At 40.9% G+C, this 19,128-nt stretch overlaps 2 protein-coding genes across 6 annotated transcripts in view; one reads left to right on the forward strand and one right to left on the reverse strand.

Moving 5' to 3' along the window:
- Positions 1-4,619: 4,619 nt before the first annotated feature.
- Positions 4,620-8,021, forward strand: LOC139561407 (HIG1 domain family member 1A, mitochondrial-like). 3 transcript variants are annotated; one of them, XM_071378475.1, is made up of 4 exons: positions 4,620-4,773; positions 6,887-6,998; positions 7,220-7,354; positions 7,535-8,021. In XM_071378475.1, the coding sequence occupies exons 1-4, from the start codon at positions 4,696-4,698 to the stop codon at positions 7,597-7,599; spliced, it is 390 nt and encodes a 129-aa protein (XP_071234576.1). In that variant the 5' UTR covers positions 4,620-4,695; the 3' UTR covers positions 7,600-8,021. The 3 variants fall into 3 exon arrangements, with proteins under 3 accessions (XP_071234576.1, XP_071234584.1, XP_071234590.1); XM_071378483.1 differs by having other exon boundaries at positions 4,621-4,773; positions 6,900-6,998; XM_071378489.1 differs by having other exon boundaries at positions 4,622-4,773; positions 6,903-6,998.
- Positions 8,022-11,830: 3,809 nt separating this feature from the next.
- Positions 11,831-19,128, reverse strand: part of LOC139561393 (natural resistance-associated macrophage protein 2-like) — a 46,386-nt gene continuing 39,088 nt past the window's right edge. For 2 of the 3 annotated variants that reach the window (XM_071378451.1, XM_071378459.1), the window contains exons 15-17: positions 18,386-18,539; positions 18,131-18,193; positions 11,831-14,319 (exon numbers count right to left, since the gene is read on the reverse strand). In XM_071378451.1, coding sequence (XP_071234552.1) covers positions 14,191-14,319; positions 18,131-18,193; positions 18,386-18,539 — 346 coding nt within the window. In that variant the 3' untranslated portion in view covers positions 11,831-14,190. Of the gene's footprint in view, positions 14,320-18,130; positions 18,194-18,385; positions 18,540-19,128 lie in introns of those variants that run through there. The other variant, XR_011672124.1, reaches the window with a different exon arrangement.

The following is a 19,128-nucleotide window of genomic DNA, read 5'->3' on the forward strand; positions in this document are numbered from 1 at the left end:
TTGAAGCCTATGCAAAGGCCTATTGCCAAAATGATCATCTATCTGCGGCAATGGAGGACAAAATAAATTACTGCCATGTGAAATATTTGAACTGAAGACTATAAAGTCTGCAGATTTTTTTGTGTTGACCTTGTGGCAGCACAAATCGTTTGATTACAATCCACATTTTATAATTTCATCATAGGCTAAAATTAGCCTTGCTCAACCCGTTTAGAACGGCATTTATAGGACCATTTTCATTTTTCATCACCTAGTTATTTGGCTTTTGATTGATATTCTATATCAGGGTTTCCCCCAAAAACGTTTAAAATCGTTTTTTGGGACATAAAAGACCATGAAATTACCAGGAAATCAGCTCATGGTAATTTTAATTCAGGAAATCTGTTCAAGTACTCCCACATATAAATAGAGAGGCTTATGTGATCGTATCCCAATGTAATCCAAGTTTTGAAATTTTGTTTTTGTCTGTGAGGTTTTTTGTCGTCAATTTACATTTTCTGGACACCCGGCCATCCGCTCAAGAAAAAATTGGCCCATGGCTGAATGAAATTGGGACCCCTGTTCTATATTGTCATACAGAGTATGATTGTAAACTGCTTATAAACATTATTAGGTACATACTTGTCTGATTAACCTACATATCCTCTTAATCATGCATGTAATAACACCTCAAAGTCAATTATAAGATTTCTCTCCATTATGCAGAGAGAGAGAGAGTTTGAGTGTTGTTTGGAAGTATAGAATATCTACAACACCGTCTGCATAACAATGCAATACCAGGCAGAAATTTTATTAATCTACAATGATGGTATGTTTGTATAAGGGTTTGTTGAATTCGTTTTTAAGATATGACAACATATAGAAATCGAAAGTTTTCAACACAGCTGGAAAATAAATGAGTTAACTAAAAACAGAACACAACAGGTGAACATGCATAACAAAAATGTCAGGAATAAGTTCTAACAAACACCAAGCAAAGAACACCGGAAGTGTTTTGATAAGAGACAAAGCTCATTAAAAACAGCAGTGTGACTAGGCTGCAGATTGGATAAATGAATTATATTAATTTCATTGTGATATACATTTCAAAAAAATGCACTGCAGCCAATGATGAATAGGCTTATGGTTGACATCACAATGATATCTGTTTTCTATATGTTGCTTCTAATGTTTTATCATGCCTCTGAGGACTAATGTCATTTAGTAAACCTTCACATGTACAGTTGAAGTTGGAAGTTTACATACACTTAGGTTGGAGTCATTAAAACAAATTTTTCAACCACTCCACAAATTTCTTGTTAGCAAACTAGTTTTGGCAAGTCGGTTAGGACATCTACTTTGTGCATGACACAAGTCATTTTTCCAACAATTGTTTACAGACAGATTATTTCACTGTATCACAATTCCAGTGGGTCAGAAGTTTACATACACTAAATTGACCGTGCCTTTAAACAGCTTGGAAAAGTCCAGAAAATGATGTCATGGCTTTAGAAGCTTCTGATAGGCTAATTGACATCATTTGAGTCAATTGGAAGTGTAGCTGTGGATGCATTTCAAGGCCTACCTTCAAACTCAGTGCCTCTTTGTTTGACATCATGGGAAAATCAAAAGAAATCAGCCAAGACCTCAGAAAAAAAAATTGTAGACCTCCACAAGTCTGGTACATCCTTGGGAGCAATTTCCAAACGCCTGAAGGTACCAAGTTCATCTGTACAAACAATAGTATGCAAGTATAAACACCATGGGACCACGCAGCCGTCATACCGCTCAGGATGGGGACGCGTTCTGTCTCCTAGAGATGAACGTACTTTTGTGCGAAAAGTGCAAAATCAATCCCAGAACAACAGCAAAGGACCTTGTGAAGATGCTGGAGAAAACAGGTAAAAAAGTATCTATATCCACAGTAAAACGAGTCCTATATCGACATAACCTGAAAGGCCACTCAGCAAGGAAGACGCCACTGCTCCAAAACCGCCATAAAAAAGCCAGACTACGGTTTGCAACTGCACATGGGGACAAAGACTATACTTTTTGGAGAAATTATGTGGATATATTGACACAACATCTCAAGACATCAGTCAGGAAGTTAGAGCTTGGTTGCAAATGGGTCTTCTAAGTGGACAATGACCCAAAGCATACTTCCAAAGTTGTGGCAAAATGGCTTAAGGACAACAAAGTCAAGGTATTGGAGTGGCCATCACAAAGACCTGACCTTAATCCTATAGAAAATTTGTGGGCATAACTGAAAAAGCGTGTGCGAGCAAGGCCTACAAACATGACTTAGTTGCATCAGCTCTGTCAGGAGGAATGGGCCAAAATTCACCCAACTTATTGTGGGAAGCTTGTGGAAGGCTACCCGAAAAGTTTGACCCAAGTTAAACAATTTAAAGGCAATGCTACTAGACACTAATTGAGTGTATGTAAACTTCTGACCCAATGGGAATATGATGAAAGAAATAAAAGCTGAAATAAATAATTCTCTCTACTATTATTCTGACATTTCACATTCTTAAAATAAAGTGGTGATCCTAACTGACCTAAGAGAGTGAATTTTTACTAGGATTAAATGTCAGGAAATGTGAAGAACTGAGTTTAAATGTATTTGGCTAACGTGTATGTAAACTTCTGATTTCAACTGTAATATCTCACTCTCTGACAACATACTCCAACCTGTCCCAGATATGCCTGAGCAATACAGTGTGCGCTGCATTATGCGAGGTCTGGCACTATATACAGTAAACCAATACATTGACCTATAGGGAAAGAGGAAGAGAGAGCACACATGTGCAGGCAGCAGAACAGTGAAGTAACAGGGAAATAGAAGGGTGTGATACTGGATACCCATTGGTTGAATGTGAGGAATTTATGGTAAACCTATACAGAGGTCACGTGATCCTCAGTGTCTGGCAGGAACGAGGGGGCTGAAGAGAGGGAGACAGAATAAGTAGAGAACACCAGCACTCACAAGGGTGGGGCAAGCATACACACATAGCGAAGTTAACTAAAACAGTGGTGTAGTAGTCCCTTTTGATTAATACCCCTGGTTACAAATATATTTATATCTCAACTACATCGTAGACCACAAGCTGAACTCATGAAGTAAAGACACCTCCTGTACCATGTGATTTGCAGGAAGACTGCTCCCCCTCCTCCTTGCCATCTTGCCCTGAGGTGGCCTCTGCTGTAGAGCCCTGGTTCCAGGAAAAGGGGCCTAGAAGGCAAACTGTGATGCCTGGGCAGAGTGAAACAGGAGGATAGAGAGAAAGAGGGAATAAGAGAAGGACAGAACGAGAGAGACGGCCCGCAGAGAGGCGTAGTAAAAAGAGGTGATAAAACAAGAGAAGCAAACAAAAATGGCCAAATCGAGAGATTTTGTGGGAGACAGAAGAAAGGGGGATACCTAGTCAGTTGTACAACTGAATGCATTCAACTGACATGTGTATTCCGCATTTAACCCAACCCCTCTGAATCAGAGAAGTGGGGGAAAGAAGGAAAGAAAATGCGAGAAAAACCCTCCCATTTTACATAAATCCTAAAGCAATCTCACTGTCCAGCAGTGCAGACTGCTCACTTTGGGAAAATAAGGTATTTCACGGAGAACCCCTTTGTAGAGTAAAACCAGTTGGCCTACCTGTAAAATGGAATAGATGTTTGAAGAAGAATGTTAAAAAAAAATATGAATGTAGAAATTATGTATGTGCAGAGGCTTTCATTATTTATAAAGATGTCATCTTGACAGAATGGAATAACTTGGAGTGCAATAAATGTAACTGCAACAACAGCAAATAAGCAATAAAATGTTTTTTTTTTTAAATAAATAAAAAAAGTGGCAAGTATTATAAATAACTGTCGAGGCAAATATCCTCTCTGGTTGACACAAGACATGTGTTTTAGCTCGCGGGCACCCCCGTGTGTATTCAGACCGTAAGCATCGCCAGAGATTTGGGCCTCACTCCCTCCTATCCGAGATAACTACTTCAGCCCTCATCCAACACACGTTCTGCCAGTCACATTCTGTTAACGGTCTGCAGCTAGCGACTGGAACGAGCTACAAAAAAACCAGTCAAACTGTACAGTTTTATATCAATTTCTTCATTCAAAGACTCAATCATGTACACTCACTGACAGTTGTGGCTACTTCGCGTGATGTATTGTTCTCTCTACCTTCTTGCCTTTTGTGCTGTTGTCTGTGCTCAATGTGTGTGCCATGTTTTGTGCTGCTGCTATGTTGTGGTCATGTGTTGCTGCCATGCTATGCTGTTGTCTTTAGGTCTCTTTATGTAGCTTTGTGGTGTCTCTCTTGTCGTGATGTGTTTAGTCCTATATATATTGTAATTAAACAGCAGGGAGCAGGTCTCGAGGGAGCAGGTTAAATAAAAAATTTAAAAAACAATTGAGTGCGATAGGCATACGGCTACTACACCTTGATGACCCAGGCATAACTTGCTGACTGATCAATCAGCACCTTTTATTCATTTTAAATAAACAAATTAATAGCTTCCAAAAATCACTGTAACCTACCTACATATCAAATCGTATGTTGAAAAATATATACAAATATTCGATAATGTTGTCCCTATGCACGATATTACGGTGTATTACGGTACACTAACGTTACCGTAGCTTTTCTATCGCGATAGGAATATTGCGTGATACGGAAACGAGGACACGGGAAATGGACTTCACAATCTTTGCATGACTTCAGAGGTTGAAACAGAGAGCAAACGCAGCCAAAACATTGCTTCTTTAGCGGGATCTTTCGACAGATCGAATGTAAGTAATTAAACAATAGTATAAAGCTCACTCGAATGGCTGTGTAATAATTTGTACTCTCACTGTAAATGCTGCTCCATCCTAGCTTTATAGATGATTAGGACTGTCTTCTGGGATTCTGTCCTTGTCTGGGATACTAGCTAGCATGTAACGTTAGGTGACATTCTAAGGTCACGAGGACAAATAACTTGCAATAAAAAACATACATTAACACAAAGCAGTGACTGTAAATGAATGTATAACGCCGTAGTTTAAAATGCCACATCAAGCCACCGGGCTGAAGCTCTAAACTCTGGGTCCATCCCTCGAGTCTACTGTACTGCAGTAAGTTGAATAGTAAACTCAAATGTATAAGTTCAAGGCATGTTCCTGCTTTGTGTCACGTAACTAAGTAGCGTTATGTGGTAAAGGAACATTTGCAATGCAATGCATCTGGAATATAAATGTATTATGATTAAATTAGTATCTTTGCAGTGCCTTCATAAAGTATTCAGACCCCTTGACTTTCCACATTGTTACTATAGCCTTATTCAAAAAAATTATAACAAAAAAATCCTCAAATCTACACATAATACCCCATAATGACAAAGTGAAAACAGGTTGCTAGAAATTTTTGCAAATGTATTAAAAATAACATACCTTATTTACATGTATTCAGTCCCTTTGCTATGAGACTCAAAGTTGAGCTCAGGTGCATCCTGTTTCCATTGATCATCTTTTAAACATTTCTACAACTTGGAGTCCACCTGTGGTAAATTCAATTGATTGGACATGATTTGAAAAGGCACACACCTGTCTATATAAGGGCCCACAGTTGACAGTGCATGTCAGAGCAAAAACCAAGCCACGAGGTTGAACGAATTGTCCGTAGAGCTCCGAGACAGGATTGTGTCGAGGCACAGATCTGGGGAAGGGTACGAAAAAATTTCTGCAGTATTGAAGGTCCCCAAGAACACAGTGGCCTCCATCATTCTTAAATAGAAGAAGTTTGGAACCACCAAGACTCTTCCTAGAGATGAGCAATTGGGGGAGAAGGGCCTTGGTCAAACCCTATGGTCACTCTGACAGAGCTCTCTCTAGAGTTCCTATGTTGATATGGGAAACCTTCCAGAAGGACAACCATCTCTGCAGCACTCCACCATAGTGGCCAGACAGAAGCCACTCTTCAGTAAAAGGCAAATGACAGCCCGCTTGGAGTTTGCCAAAAGGCACCTAAAGACTCTCAGACCATTAGAAACAAGATTCTCTGGTCTGATGAAACCAAGATTGAACTCTTTGGCCTGAATGCCAAGCGTCGCGTCTGGAGGAAGCCTGTCACCATCCCTACGGTGACGCATGGTGGTGGCAGCATCAAGCTGTGGGGATGTTTTTTAGCGGCAGCGACTGGGAGACTAGTCAGGATCGAGGGAAAGATGAACAGAGAAAAGTACAGAGAGATCCTTGATTAAAAACCTGCTCCAGAGCGCTTAGGACCTGACAGGCACAAAGGTTCACCTTCCAACAGGACAACAACCCTAAGCACACAGCCAAGACAATGCAGGAGGGGCTTCGGGACAAGTCTCTGAATGTCCTTGAGTGGCCCAGCCAGAGCCTGGACTTGAACCTGATCGAACATCTCTAGATAGACCTGAAAATAGCTGTGCAGCGATGCTCCCCAACCTGACAGAGCTGGAGAAGATCTGCAGAGACGAATGGGAGAAACTCCCCAAATACAGGTGTACCAAGCTTATAGCATCATACCCAAGAAGAATCAAGGCTGTAATCACTGCCAAAGGTGCTTCAACAAAGTACTGAGTGAAGGGTCTGAATACTTATGTAAATGTGATATTTCAGTTGTATTATTTTTAATAAATTAGCAAGCATTTGTAAAAACCTGTTTTTGCTTTGTCATTGTGGGGTATTGTGTCTAGATTGAGGAAAACCAAATGTTTATCAATTTTAGAATAAGCCTGTAACGTAACAAAACTTGGAGGGGTCTGAATACTTTCCGAAGGCACTGTACATGATCTTTTACCAACAGTAGTGTGTATGACAAGACTACAGTACCTACTGTAATTAGTGAGGGATAGAAGTTGGACTGTGTGTTATTCAAGCCAGTATTCCCTTATGTCAGCCTCTCCTCCCAGCAGTCACCATGTCCTCCAACAAAGATGTGCCAACATATGATGATGAGAATGAATCAAAATTTATGAGGAAAGCGAAGGAGTCTCCGTTTGTCCCAATAGGTAAGTGAATCTGTACAAAAATTATTATTATTATTATTTATTTTTTACAAGAGCATGAATTATGTTGGTGGTTTCACCGCAGTGGAACTTTTTCATAGTGCATGTTTGATTGAATCCCAGTCAGTCATGGAATAAATTGTAATCCACTTTTCCAACCCTGGTTCTAAGGTTAGATATCATACACCCAGACCATCATTGCATTTCCCATGTGTTTTTTACAGGCATGGCAGGATGCGCTGCAGTGGTCGCCTTTGGTCTGTGGAGGCTCAAGTCGCGGGGAGACACAAAGATGTCAGTCCACCTCATCCACATGCGTGTTGGAGCTCAAGGCTTTATAGTAGGCGCAATGACATTAGGTAAGTCCTAATCCAATATGTGCTGTATAACAGATACACAGGCCCAACAGCTAATATCTCTTAATCAATTTACAGGAGCAACATGTATCACACAAGACTGTGATTGTGTTGTGCCCTTATACACGTACCACTACCATAAAATGGAACACTAACATGACTGTAATGTTTGTCTATTTGTAGGGGTGATCTACTCTATGTACAAACAATACCTTGCCCCCACGGACCCAGGTAAAGACAGCAAGTGAGCCTACCAGCCAATCAGCAAGTGACATGACCAGAAAACGCTCCATGCCTGCCATTTCTGCATTTTACCCTTAGAAATAGAAATCATAGAATGGATTATATCTGTGAAAATAACATTCCATTCATGGCAAGTCATTTATTTTGGTGAGGGCGTCATTTAAGCTAAGCAGCATTTCAATCTGGCAGTCACTTTGAAGAAGGTTAGTACATTTCAGAGGAAGTCGAGTGGCACATTCATTCTGTTTCAAACATTACCTCTTTGCTAGACACCTGCTGTAAACCACCAGTAAAATGCCACCTTGAAGGCGACCAGCACACCCATAAACCCCTATAGCCAATCCACTCATTGACCATTGTCAGCCTCACCATGTAGTGTTATTGTTATTATATAATAAATAATATATTGATTATTTTCTCAAATCTACTTTGAAATATGAGTTAAGTTTTTATTTAATTAACAGGTACAGAAGTAGGTAAAAGGTTATTTTCAACCACCTATCCGCACACTACTAACTCTTCTAGGGGATGGATTGAAATTTACAGAATGGTTACCTGGAGGAAAATGGGGGAGGGTCATGCTTTTTCAATTTCAGTCAAGGGGAGGGTTTAGTATTTTTTTATTGAATCTAGTCCAGGGGAGGGTCATGTCATTTGTCATTGACATTTCAATATTTTTCAGTGTTTTTAAATTTGTTGCTTATTAGGCTATATATCAATGTGTGCCTGGATGCGCAATATCAAGTGTTCTTATAGGCTATTTAGTGTGGTGACAATCATATGATCTATAGCCTAAAGGCTACGAAGTGCATGCTGGGAGAAGCAAAGTTACATTTCTAAAAGCTGCTGGGATGGTGTAAATACAATTAGGCTGCAATGGATATTCCAACCCTGAGTCCTGGCCTGCTCTTGCTGATCAAAAACTTTTTTACTGTGCTGCCCAACCAATGTCTGTGCTGTGTAGGTCTACGGTGGCAATTTAGGAGGAGAGTCAAAGGCTTCTTCTGAAAATAATTTATGATTAGGCCTAGTCCCAAAAGAATGCACCCTTGCACACACACTAGCCTATGTTCTGTTCAGTTTGAGAAGGAGAGCGCAAAGATGAGGACCAAAAGTCAACTTTGACAGCTTGCTACTACTATAATTTATTTCAGTAAAAACTATGTTTCTTGCCCATTATGTATTTATCAGAGTTACTGACCTCACAATAAGCCAGATTCGAGTAACTTACATTGTGGTGCTGAAACTTGAAGCAACAGCCGCAGTACAATCAATCGGAAATGGACAGACCGCTCATGGTGCTGTAGGTAGGCGTAATTCATTCAGTCTTAATGTTAATTAGACTTTACTAACAAGAGAGCTTTGTGTTGGAGCCTATTTCTTCCTATTTACAAAAGAGGTAGGCGTACCTGTTTGACAGACAAAACTAGGCTATGGGCTATCCATAGATTTGTTGGTCTAAGGCACTGCATCTCAGTGCTAGAGGCGTCACTACAGACCCTGGTTCGATTCCAGGCTGTATCACAACCGGCTGTGATTGGGTGTCCCATAGGGCGGCGCACAATTGGCCCAGCGTTGTCCGTGTTTGGCCGTTATTGTAAATAAGAATTTGTTCTTAACTGACTTAGTTAAATAAATATTTGTTTTAAAAACCCACCATGCACTCTTTAAATAACAGCCCTTCACTGTCACGGCGGTAGGCTAAGTTAAAACCAAGACTCGAATTGAGGGTTAATGAGAGGGTATGCCATAGGCCTACCTTTTATTTAAGAAAATGGCAAAAAGCATGATCTATAACAGTGCTTTGGTCCGTGATGCTTTATGCTGTAAAACACCCGGGAAAGACACGATTCCGATGCATATGGGAATATCATTGCCTCGTGTTTTTGACATTGATGCTGAGCTAGAACCTTCTATAGCCGAGAAGACAAAAAATAGACTTTGCTTGGGAAGTAATCTAATTCTGTTACTATCAATTGATTAAGCTATTCACTTTCTGTACAATAGATGTTTAAATCGGAGGGCCTGTTGTCCGGACCTCTCTATGGGGGTACCACAGGGTTCAATTCTCGTGCCGACTCTTTTCTCTGTATTTATCAATGATGTCGCTCTTGCTGCGGGTGATTCTTTGATCCACCTCTACGCAGACGACACCATTCTGTATACATCTGACCCTTCTTTGTACACTGTGTTAACAAACCTCCAAACGAGCTTCAATGCCATACAACACTCCTTCCGTGGCCTCCAACTGCTCTTAAACGCTAGTAAAACTAAATGCATGCTCTTCAACCGATCGCTGCCCGCACCAACCCGCCTAGCATCACTACTCTAGACGGTTCTGACTTAGAATATGTAAACTCTCCTTCCAGACTCACATTAAGCATCTCCAATCCAAAGTTAAATCTAGAATCGGCTTCCTATTTCACAACAAAGCCTCCTTCACTCATGCTGCCAAACATACCCTCGTAAAACTGACTATCCTGCCGATCTTTGACTTCGGCGATGTCATTTACAAAATAGCCTCCAACACTCTACTCAGCAAATTGGATGCAGTCTATCACAGTGCCATCCGTTTTGTCACCAAAGCCCTATATACTACCCACCATTGCGACCTGTATGCTCTCGTTGGCTGGTCCTCGCTACATATTCGTCGCCAAACCCACTGGCACCAGGTCATCTATAAGTCTTTGCTAGGTAAAGCTCCGCCTTATCTCAGCTCACTGGTCATCATCGCAACACCCACCCGTAGCACACGCTCCAGCAGGTATATTTCACTGGTCATCTCCAAAGCCAACACCTGCTTTGGCCGCCTTTCCTTCCAGTTCTCTGCTGCCAATGACTGGAACGAATTGCAAAAATCACTGAAGTTGGAGACATATCTCCCTCACTAACTTCAAGCATCGGCTGTCAGAGCAGCTTACCGATCGCTGCAGCTGTACACAGCCCATCTGTAAATATCCCAACCAACTACCTACCTCATCCCCATATTTGTTTTTTTCTGCTTTTTTGCACATCAGTATTTATACTTGCACATTCTGATCTGCACATCTATCACTCCAGTGTTAATTGCTAAATTGTAATTACTTCACCACTATGGCCTATTTATTGCCTTCATACTTACTTCATTTGCACACACTGTATACAGATTTTATATTGTGTTATTGACTGTACGATTGTTTATCCCAGGTGTAACTCTGTGTTGTTGATTTTGTTGCACTGCTTTGCTTTATCTTGGCCAGATCGCAGTTGTAATTGATAACTTGTTCTCAGTTCCTACCTGGTTAAATAAAGGTGAAATAAAATAAAAACCCAGACAGCTTTTAGGTAAACACTTATGACCGACTCTCGTTGGGCTAAGCCACAGAATAAGAGTAGCCAGTAGTCAAAGCTTACATATTTCTGCGTTGGTAGGCCTACTCTGTCTGGGGTGGAAAAGTAGACCTAACTTTTGAAAGTACCATGCTCAGATTCCTATTGGATGTCGCAGATTTAATTGTTTGCAAACAAGACACACTGATTTAGCATTGTAGAAATAAGATAAAGTGAACACATAGGATAAGAATGGACAGAGAGAGGCCTGTAATTTTGGTAATTTGTGTGGTATTCAAAAATTCTGCTAATATGTAGAATTACATGACATTTTTACAAAAAGGCCAGTTTTTCTCAGACCTGCAAATACAATGATAGATCCATGCAATGCTTTTACTATAAAGACATTCATTCCACCCCTACTCTTGTCCACAGTGGTCAGCGAACCCTCTGCAGCCCTCTGCGCTATCAACTCCTGTGTTGCCATGTAATGCTTACAGGATGAAGAACAGTTTCTAAAACTGCTTATCTAAGGCTCTGGTCTGTCCAGGAAGTGAGGGAAAATGGTAGGAATGTTCTCTGCTATCCACTTTGATTTAATTATTATTTGGGGTATAGGGGATGGTCACTTGTTTTTTTCCCTCAAGTGTTGAGGGAGGGTTTAGGTCAAATATATTTTGCTGAAGGGAGAGCCATCCATTTTCATTTCAGAGCGGCCCGATTTTCTCCATGTAACCCTTACTATAAAGACCGTTCACTCCCTAAAGAGAAGTATTGACAAAAACCTCATGTGTCTCAAAGATGATATTTTCATTGTCCGGACTGTTTAAAAATATATAAATAATGCTGTTAATGAGTTTGTACATAGTGAAATTAGTGAAAAGTATTTCATGATTTATCTTTGGAAAGTGACAAAAAAACAGAAAGTTATTTTGTACAAATATTTTTATTTAATTTGGCATGATGTCATTTTATTCATCAAAAATGTATGGTACCAGCGAAACTTAACAGCCACAAACTGTTGATACTTTAGTTTCCTTTGAAAAAGATGTATATAAAAAATAAAGTCAATATATCTATGCGATAGTTAAATTGACCAAATACAAATACTGGCTTTACAGTACATAAAATTCCACATTAAAATAAATGTCATATCTAAACATCATGTAAACCATACAAGTGAATGACTTCTGTTTGAAGATTTCATAATTAAAACAATCCAGGGTAATGACTTCACTAAAGTGGTGTGATCATGCACACGCAGAGAGAGACCTATTTATGATAGATCTACACTCAAAATGTCAGTCTATAAATACATGTAAATTCTACAATGGTCATCAGGGGCTGTATTTAGCAGTGACACCTCTGACTTCATAGACCGCGTCAAGAAGCAGAAAAGGCCTGCATCTTTCATTATATTGGGCTTTGGGTACGAATTTAAACTTCAACAGAATTTCAATGGGTAGAGTTTTGTACTAACAAAAACACTGAATTCACAGAAAGAGGTCAGTACAATTGTTAGTATCACATTAACATTTTCCTTGAGAAATTATTTTAAGGAAATGGGATAATTTGGGCATGTGGGCTGCTTTTATGCCTTTCACTGGGGTGCTTTGGAGGGAATGACCAAAATAGCAGGACATTTGTAGAAAATTTTAAATAACTACACCCAAAATCTAAAATATTTATCTATTAGCACCTTGAGTGTGATAAATTGTGTTTTATAAATAAAATGTATAATTATTTTGTACACCCCTGCCCCAGTTTAAGCAGGGCAGTGGGTGCATACCTTTTTAAAATATTTTTTTTTAAACGTGGCCAAGATATTCCAGTTATTTTTTACTTTAAAAAAAGTAACCTTTATTCAACTAGGCAAGTCAGTTAAGAACAAATTCTTATTTACAATGACGGCCAAACCCGGACGACGCTGGGCCAATTGTGCGCCGCCCTATGGGACTCCCAATCACGGTCGGATGTGATGCAGCCTGGATTCATACCAGGGACTAGTGACGCCTCTTGCACTGAGATGCTGCGCCACTCTGGAGCCCTGGGGAGTTATAATTGCAAGTGCCAGAGCAACTGGGTTAGGAAGTTGTTCTTAAAGGGCCAATCCGCACTTGAAACAATAACAAAGCAGACACCCCGCCTCTGTTTTGATAAAAAGCTGAGGGATGGGCCTGGAGAAATGTAACCACTTAAATTCATAGACCGCGCTATGGATGCAAGGACTGACCCTTCAAGATTTGATGTACTGGGTTCTGATGGGGTACGACTGAACTATGGTCATGAGGCATTTCGAAGTAATATTCTTCAAGAAACAATTGATATACAATGAGTATACAAAACATTAAGAACACCTGCTCTTTCCATGAAAGACTGAGCAGGTAAATCCAGGTGAAAGCTATGATATCTTATTGATGTCACTTGTTAAATCCACTTCAATCAGTGTAGGACTTTAAGCCTTGAGATAATTGAGACATGGATTTTGTATCTGTGCCATTCAGATGGTGAATGCGCAAGACAAAATATTTAAGTGCCTTTGAACGGGATATGGTAGTACCGGTTCCTGTCAAGAACTGCAGTGCTGCTGGGTTTTTCACGCTCAACGGTTTCCCGTATGTATCAAGAATGGTCCACAAACCAAAGGACATTTAGCCAACTTGACAACTGTGGGAAGCATTGAAGTCAACATGTACCAGCATTCCTGTCCATGCCCTGACAAATTTAGTCTGTTCTGAGGGCAAAGGGGGTTGTGGGGAGGTCTTCCTAATATTTTGTATACTCAGTGTATATCATTAATTTATACACTCAAAAATGGATGTAGCAACTGTGAATTGGCCCTTTAAGTGCTTGCTCTGATAAAGTCTTACGAAAATTAAGTTCTCTGTGTGTTCATAAATAAAAAATTCTACAACGTACATGCATATAAATTGGTGGCAATTGCCTTTTTTGTAACAAACTCACTACACACAGTGTATTTCCCATAAAATGATCACAGCTTTTCAAAGTCATGAAAAAGCTGGCTCATGTTTATAGTGCCACGTTGATCAAGCATGCTCGACATGATAAAAACCAACAACTCATTGGGGTAAACTTGATCATAGGCCTAACCTTCATATAATGCCAATCATAGTTAGGCTACCTGCCTAGTGGAATGTCAAGTGAGGGGTTCAAGGCTTCTTGTAAGGGTCAGATGATGAGGATGGGCACTTACGAAGGTCTGGCTGGCACTAAGGCACAGGAGGCGCACTGCATCCTCCATGTTAGGTCACCCCTGTGAATTCTCTCTAGCTACGGACTGTATCACTGTTAATAACCACTCCTCCAACGTGTTCTTCTTCTAATCTCTCCACCATCGTGTCGCTGTCCATGTCCATGTCCTTCAGCAGGTAAACGTCATTGTGGCCCGTCAGCATCTGTTGAGAAGTGAAGAAGAGCGTGAGAGATGGTTAATCTCATGCAATGCGAGTTTGATTCTCTTATTACTTAATGTCATAAGTACTCGATTGGTAGGATCTCATTCATCAACTCATTAACCATTCCCGGGAAATGCTTAAGCAGTTGTATGTTGACTGCGCATAGGCTACGTACTGTAAGCAGCAAAGCCCTCAAGTGATTGTGAGTGTTCAATGCCAATGTTGTAATCTATGGTGTCAAAAATTGACAAATGCAAAGAAATCGATCACTGACACAAAGTAGTGCTAACCACGTTTTTCTCATTGGGCTTTCTAGGGCCTGGTGATATTTATTCAACATAAAATACGGTCAGCCCAGTGCAATGCGGAGCTGCAGGAGTATGGTTCATCAGGCTACAGACTAGCCCTGCTAGAGCTGCCCCGGTCAACTGTAAGTGCTGTTATTACGAAGTAGAAAAGTCTAGGAGCAACAACGGCTCAGCCGCGAATTGGTAGGCCACATAAGCATATAGCGCGTAAACATAGTCTGTTCTCAGTTGTAACACTCTCTATTGAGTTCCAAACCGCCTCTGGAAGCAATGTCAGCACAAGAACTGTCAGTCGGGAGCTTGATGAAATGGGTTTCCATGGCCGAGCATCCGCACACAAGCCTAAAATCACCATGCGCAATGCTAAGTGTGGTCTGGAGTGGTGGAAAGCTCGGCGCCATTGGACTCTGGAGCAGTGGAAACGCGTTCTCTGGAGTGATGAATCGCGCTTCACCATCTGTTAGTTCGATGGACAAATCTGGGTTTGGCGGATGCCAGGAGAACGCTACCTGCCCCAATGCATAGTGCCAACTCTCAAGTTTGGTGGAGGAGGAATAATGGTCTGGGGCTGTTTTTCATGGTTCGGGACAGGGACAGGTCCCTTAGTTCCAGTGAAGGAAAGTCTTAACGCTACAGCATACAATGACATTCTAGACGATTCTGTGCTTCCAACTTTGTGGCAACAGTTTGGGGAAGGCCCTTTCCTGTTTCAGCATGACAATGGCCCTGTGTACAAAGTTAGGTCCATACAGAAATGCTTTGTCGAGATTGGTGTGGAAGAACTTGACTAGCCTGCACAGAGCCCTGACCTCAACCCCATCGAACACCTTTGGGATGAATTGGAACGCCGACTGCGAGCCAGGCCTAATCGCCCAACATCAGTGCCCACCTCACTAATGCTCGTGGCTGAATGGAAGAAAGTCCCGCAGCAATGTTCCAACATCTAGTGGGAAGCCTTCCCAGAAAAGTGGAGGCTGTTATAGCAGCAATGGGGGGACCAACTCCATATTAATGCTCATGATTTTGCAATTAAATGTTTGACGAGCATGTGTCCACATACTTTTGGTCATGTAGTGTGCAATAATGTTCAAATACCAAATAGATAGATAGCAGCTTCCAAATACTGTAGACTTGGGCTTATTATCATGTCAGCAGGATAAGAATTTCCATTGTGCAAGATTAACTTTTCACATCTTAACCTGGAATAGGACTGCAATAATTTGAGAGAAATCGAATTCAAACTTAGTTCTCTCATTGAAAAACATGAGAACAAGTCACACTCGCTCTGCTTGAGCATGAAAGATAGGATATCAAAAACTATGGCTGACCGCTGAGAATCCTCTCAAAAGGGACAGGGAGGCCTCTGAACAGGAACAAGTGTATTTGTTGTCATTGGGGTTTACATAATGTCCGTTGCGCACAGCAGGTGCGTCATTTTCTGTTCAGGCTTCATTTTGTGTTCATTTCCCAATGATTCTACATGTTAAATCCAGGGTATCTGCAGATTCAATGAAGTTGAATTTAAGACCTTATTAATGCTACTCGGAATGCAATTTAAATACAAATTTTAAGGTATGCGTGCTCCATACACCTGCTAATATTCCCCTCTAGAAATGAGCCAATGTTGGCAAAAAGTAGTATTTTTAGGGCTGGCTCTTTCAAAGGCTATAGCCTACATGGCTCATATTATCAGGCAGGTGTGCTATTTTAGCCATGAGCATTTGTCCTGTAGCCTAAGGAATTTAGTAGCATAGTGGCTAGGCTATAGATGGCTGAAGCATGGGGTTGCCCATCTGCATTTGTTTAGGCTACCCCAATGGGCTAATAATTAGCTAGATTTCAAACTAAGTGTTCAGAATTTTGGCTTCGATACCAATACCAGCTTAATGCTCACTCAATAGAGTTGGGCTGAAATAAAAATGCCTTAAAGTCAAATGTACACTGGGTGTGCAGGCTTTTGATTCAGCCCTGCTCAAACAACAGAGTCAGCTTAACAAGGTCCTGTTGAGCAGTGAATTTGTAGAATCTGGTGCTAGAGTTGGGCTGAAATAAATGTCTACTCACCCAGTAGCTCTCCTGGAGGTATTATGATATAACATTTGAACATTAGCCTACAACCAAAATGTTGAATAAAATAATTCCCTCATTCTATGAATCAGGTATCAAATAGCTATACTTCAAAGCAAGGTAGCTAAGCAGGAGGGCTCTAGACGGACTTTTTCCAGTGCCAAGTAAGACACGAAAGAAGTGAGCTATTTCATCTAACATGTTCAGGGAATGCATAATGGATATTTTGATGTGCAACATGTCAAAATAGGATTCAGAATAATCGAGAGATTATTTGAGAGATTAATTTGCCTGCATGTTTTGTGCATATTGGCCTAGGCTATATGCTATATAATTTACCACCTGAGGAAATGGGAACTCGAAACACATTAGCTAGATTGCTAACTCTAAATATTATATGGTTGCTAGATAGCAATGCAATTGATCTAACAGTACATTTGATGTTCTACAAAAACTTTCCATTGGTAGACCTATATAGACTACTTGATGCCTATTCACCACAAATGGCGCTCTCCACTCCATTCCGTCGGCACATAATCTCAATTACATACTTTGCTTGTAAAGTGGTGTTTCCTCTATATTGACAGTTGAGAAATAATTGGTATACTCATAAAGCAGAGACATTCCTCTTTTTTAACGGTAGTTGTTTCAAAAACTGTCTTTCGTTCAATTAGCCTACATTTTGAAATGTTGCTCAACTGTCAGTACGCTTGCGCCTATCAGAATGAATCTCTTCCTTTACTCCGTGTGCAAAGAGTGGAGCGGGAGTGAGAGCCAGCAACGAAACAAGGAAAGGGCAGATACTTTCATTGTGGGAAGCAGGTGAATGCACATTACTGTTGACCAAATAACGGTTTTAGAACCAAAGAATCTGCAGGCATGTTGTGTAGCCGAATCACCGATGTAAGAAAAATTGCTTAGGTAAGAGGGAAATGAAAGTATCAGCAATTTTCGGTTTAGCGCCCCAACTCTAGTCTTGTTGTCTATCAAATTGTACAGGCTACCTTGTTCTCTCCTGTCTCTCCTCTGGCAATGGACCGACGCGCACTGGCACACGCAGAGGCGCACACGTGGATAGCTCTCTAACATCTTGAAAGTGCGCCTTGAGTATTATTTGACGTTCAATCGTTTTTTTGCCGTGGTGGCAACAATAGTAGCTGGACAATATAACAGAAACACTGTAGTCACAATATAACAGAAACACTGTAGTCACTTTCTTCACATTTTCTAAGACCTTTGAAAACAGATAAATTAATTTAAGACTACGAACCTCCGGACACCCTGTGAATTGCCACCGTTCTTTGACAACCAGCAGGTGATCTACTGTGCACAGCCGACATTTGTGTTGGTCTATCTTTTAAACACTGTCTTGTTCAGTTTTAGGTGTCATACTCTAGCTGTTCCTCTATGAATACAGAAGGTCTGTTGTTGCTTACCCTGCTGGTCAGACAGGACACATCCAGACAGGAGAACCCCAGGGCTATCAGACAATGCCACACCTGTGGACACACACAAAGAGGGTAGGAGGTCAGTAGAGGGTCATTGTACTCCCTATAATAGTTTACAATGCATCTTTCCAAACCCTGCATTCAGTATTGAAAAGTAATCACCTCATTCTGGTGTTAATATACAGTGTTGTGTGCTAATCTAGCCCGGTCCATGGTGTTATAATGACTGCTATAGTAACTCACCAGGTAGCCCACAAAGCATAGGTACGCTATACAAAGCAAGCCCGCCAGCACATAGAGAGCCACACTGCTTAGGCTGGTCACGTAGACCACCACAAAGTGCATGTTGATGGCACAGACCACCAGGATGACCACCCCTCCGCCTATCTTCCACACCCTGAGGAGCACAGGCACAGCTGAGATGGTAAGTTGGCACAAAGATAAATTGTCACTGTCATCACATACAGAAAATCTAACTGCATCCAAAATGGCAACCTTATTTCCTACAGGCCCTGTTCAAAAGTAGTATAATATGTAGGGAATAGTGCTGAGCGATGAACCGAAATTTCAGGGGGGGTTCGGTTATTAAACAGCTAATTGACAGACGTCGTTTCGATTACTTGAATTCCATTTAGTTTCTCTAGAGAAATCAAATAATTCACAAGATAAATTAAGTCAAGAACTATGTGGGACGCTGGGCTGATTGGAAATTGTAGTTTTCATTAGACAAATATTCAACCTAGCTCAACGCAGAAACTTGGTAATTAACTATAATGAATGACCACAATCCATTGCGCCTGTTCTTTCTGGCCACGGAAAGAGGCGAATACACACAGACCATAGGAGACCGCATGAAAGAGGAATGACGACGAGAGGGATAGAAAGTTCGTGAGGTAGCTCTACCTGATTGATAGTTAGCTACTACTATCCTACCTAAATAGGACGACTTGTTCAATGGGAAGCACAGAAATAACAGATGGTCGTCT

The sequence above is a fragment of the Salvelinus alpinus genome, chromosome 2 (assembly GCF_045679555.1).
Source record: "Salvelinus alpinus chromosome 2, SLU_Salpinus.1, whole genome shotgun sequence".
NCBI lineage: Eukaryota > Metazoa > Chordata > Actinopteri > Salmoniformes > Salmonidae > Salvelinus > Salvelinus alpinus.

Excerpts from the sequence above, each read along its gene's own strand:
- LOC139561407 (XM_071378475.1), top strand. The coding sequence starts at position 4,696 with ATGACTTCAGAGGTTGAAACAGAGAGCAAACGCAGCCAAAACATTGCT. Across the intron at positions 6,999-7,219 it reads GTCTCCGTTTGTCCCAATAG|GCATGGCAGGATGCGCTGCA; the intron begins GTAAGTGAATCT and ends TGTTTTTTACAG. Across the intron at positions 7,355-7,534 it reads AGTAGGCGCAATGACATTAG|GGGTGATCTACTCTATGTAC; the intron begins GTAAGTCCTAAT and ends GTCTATTTGTAG.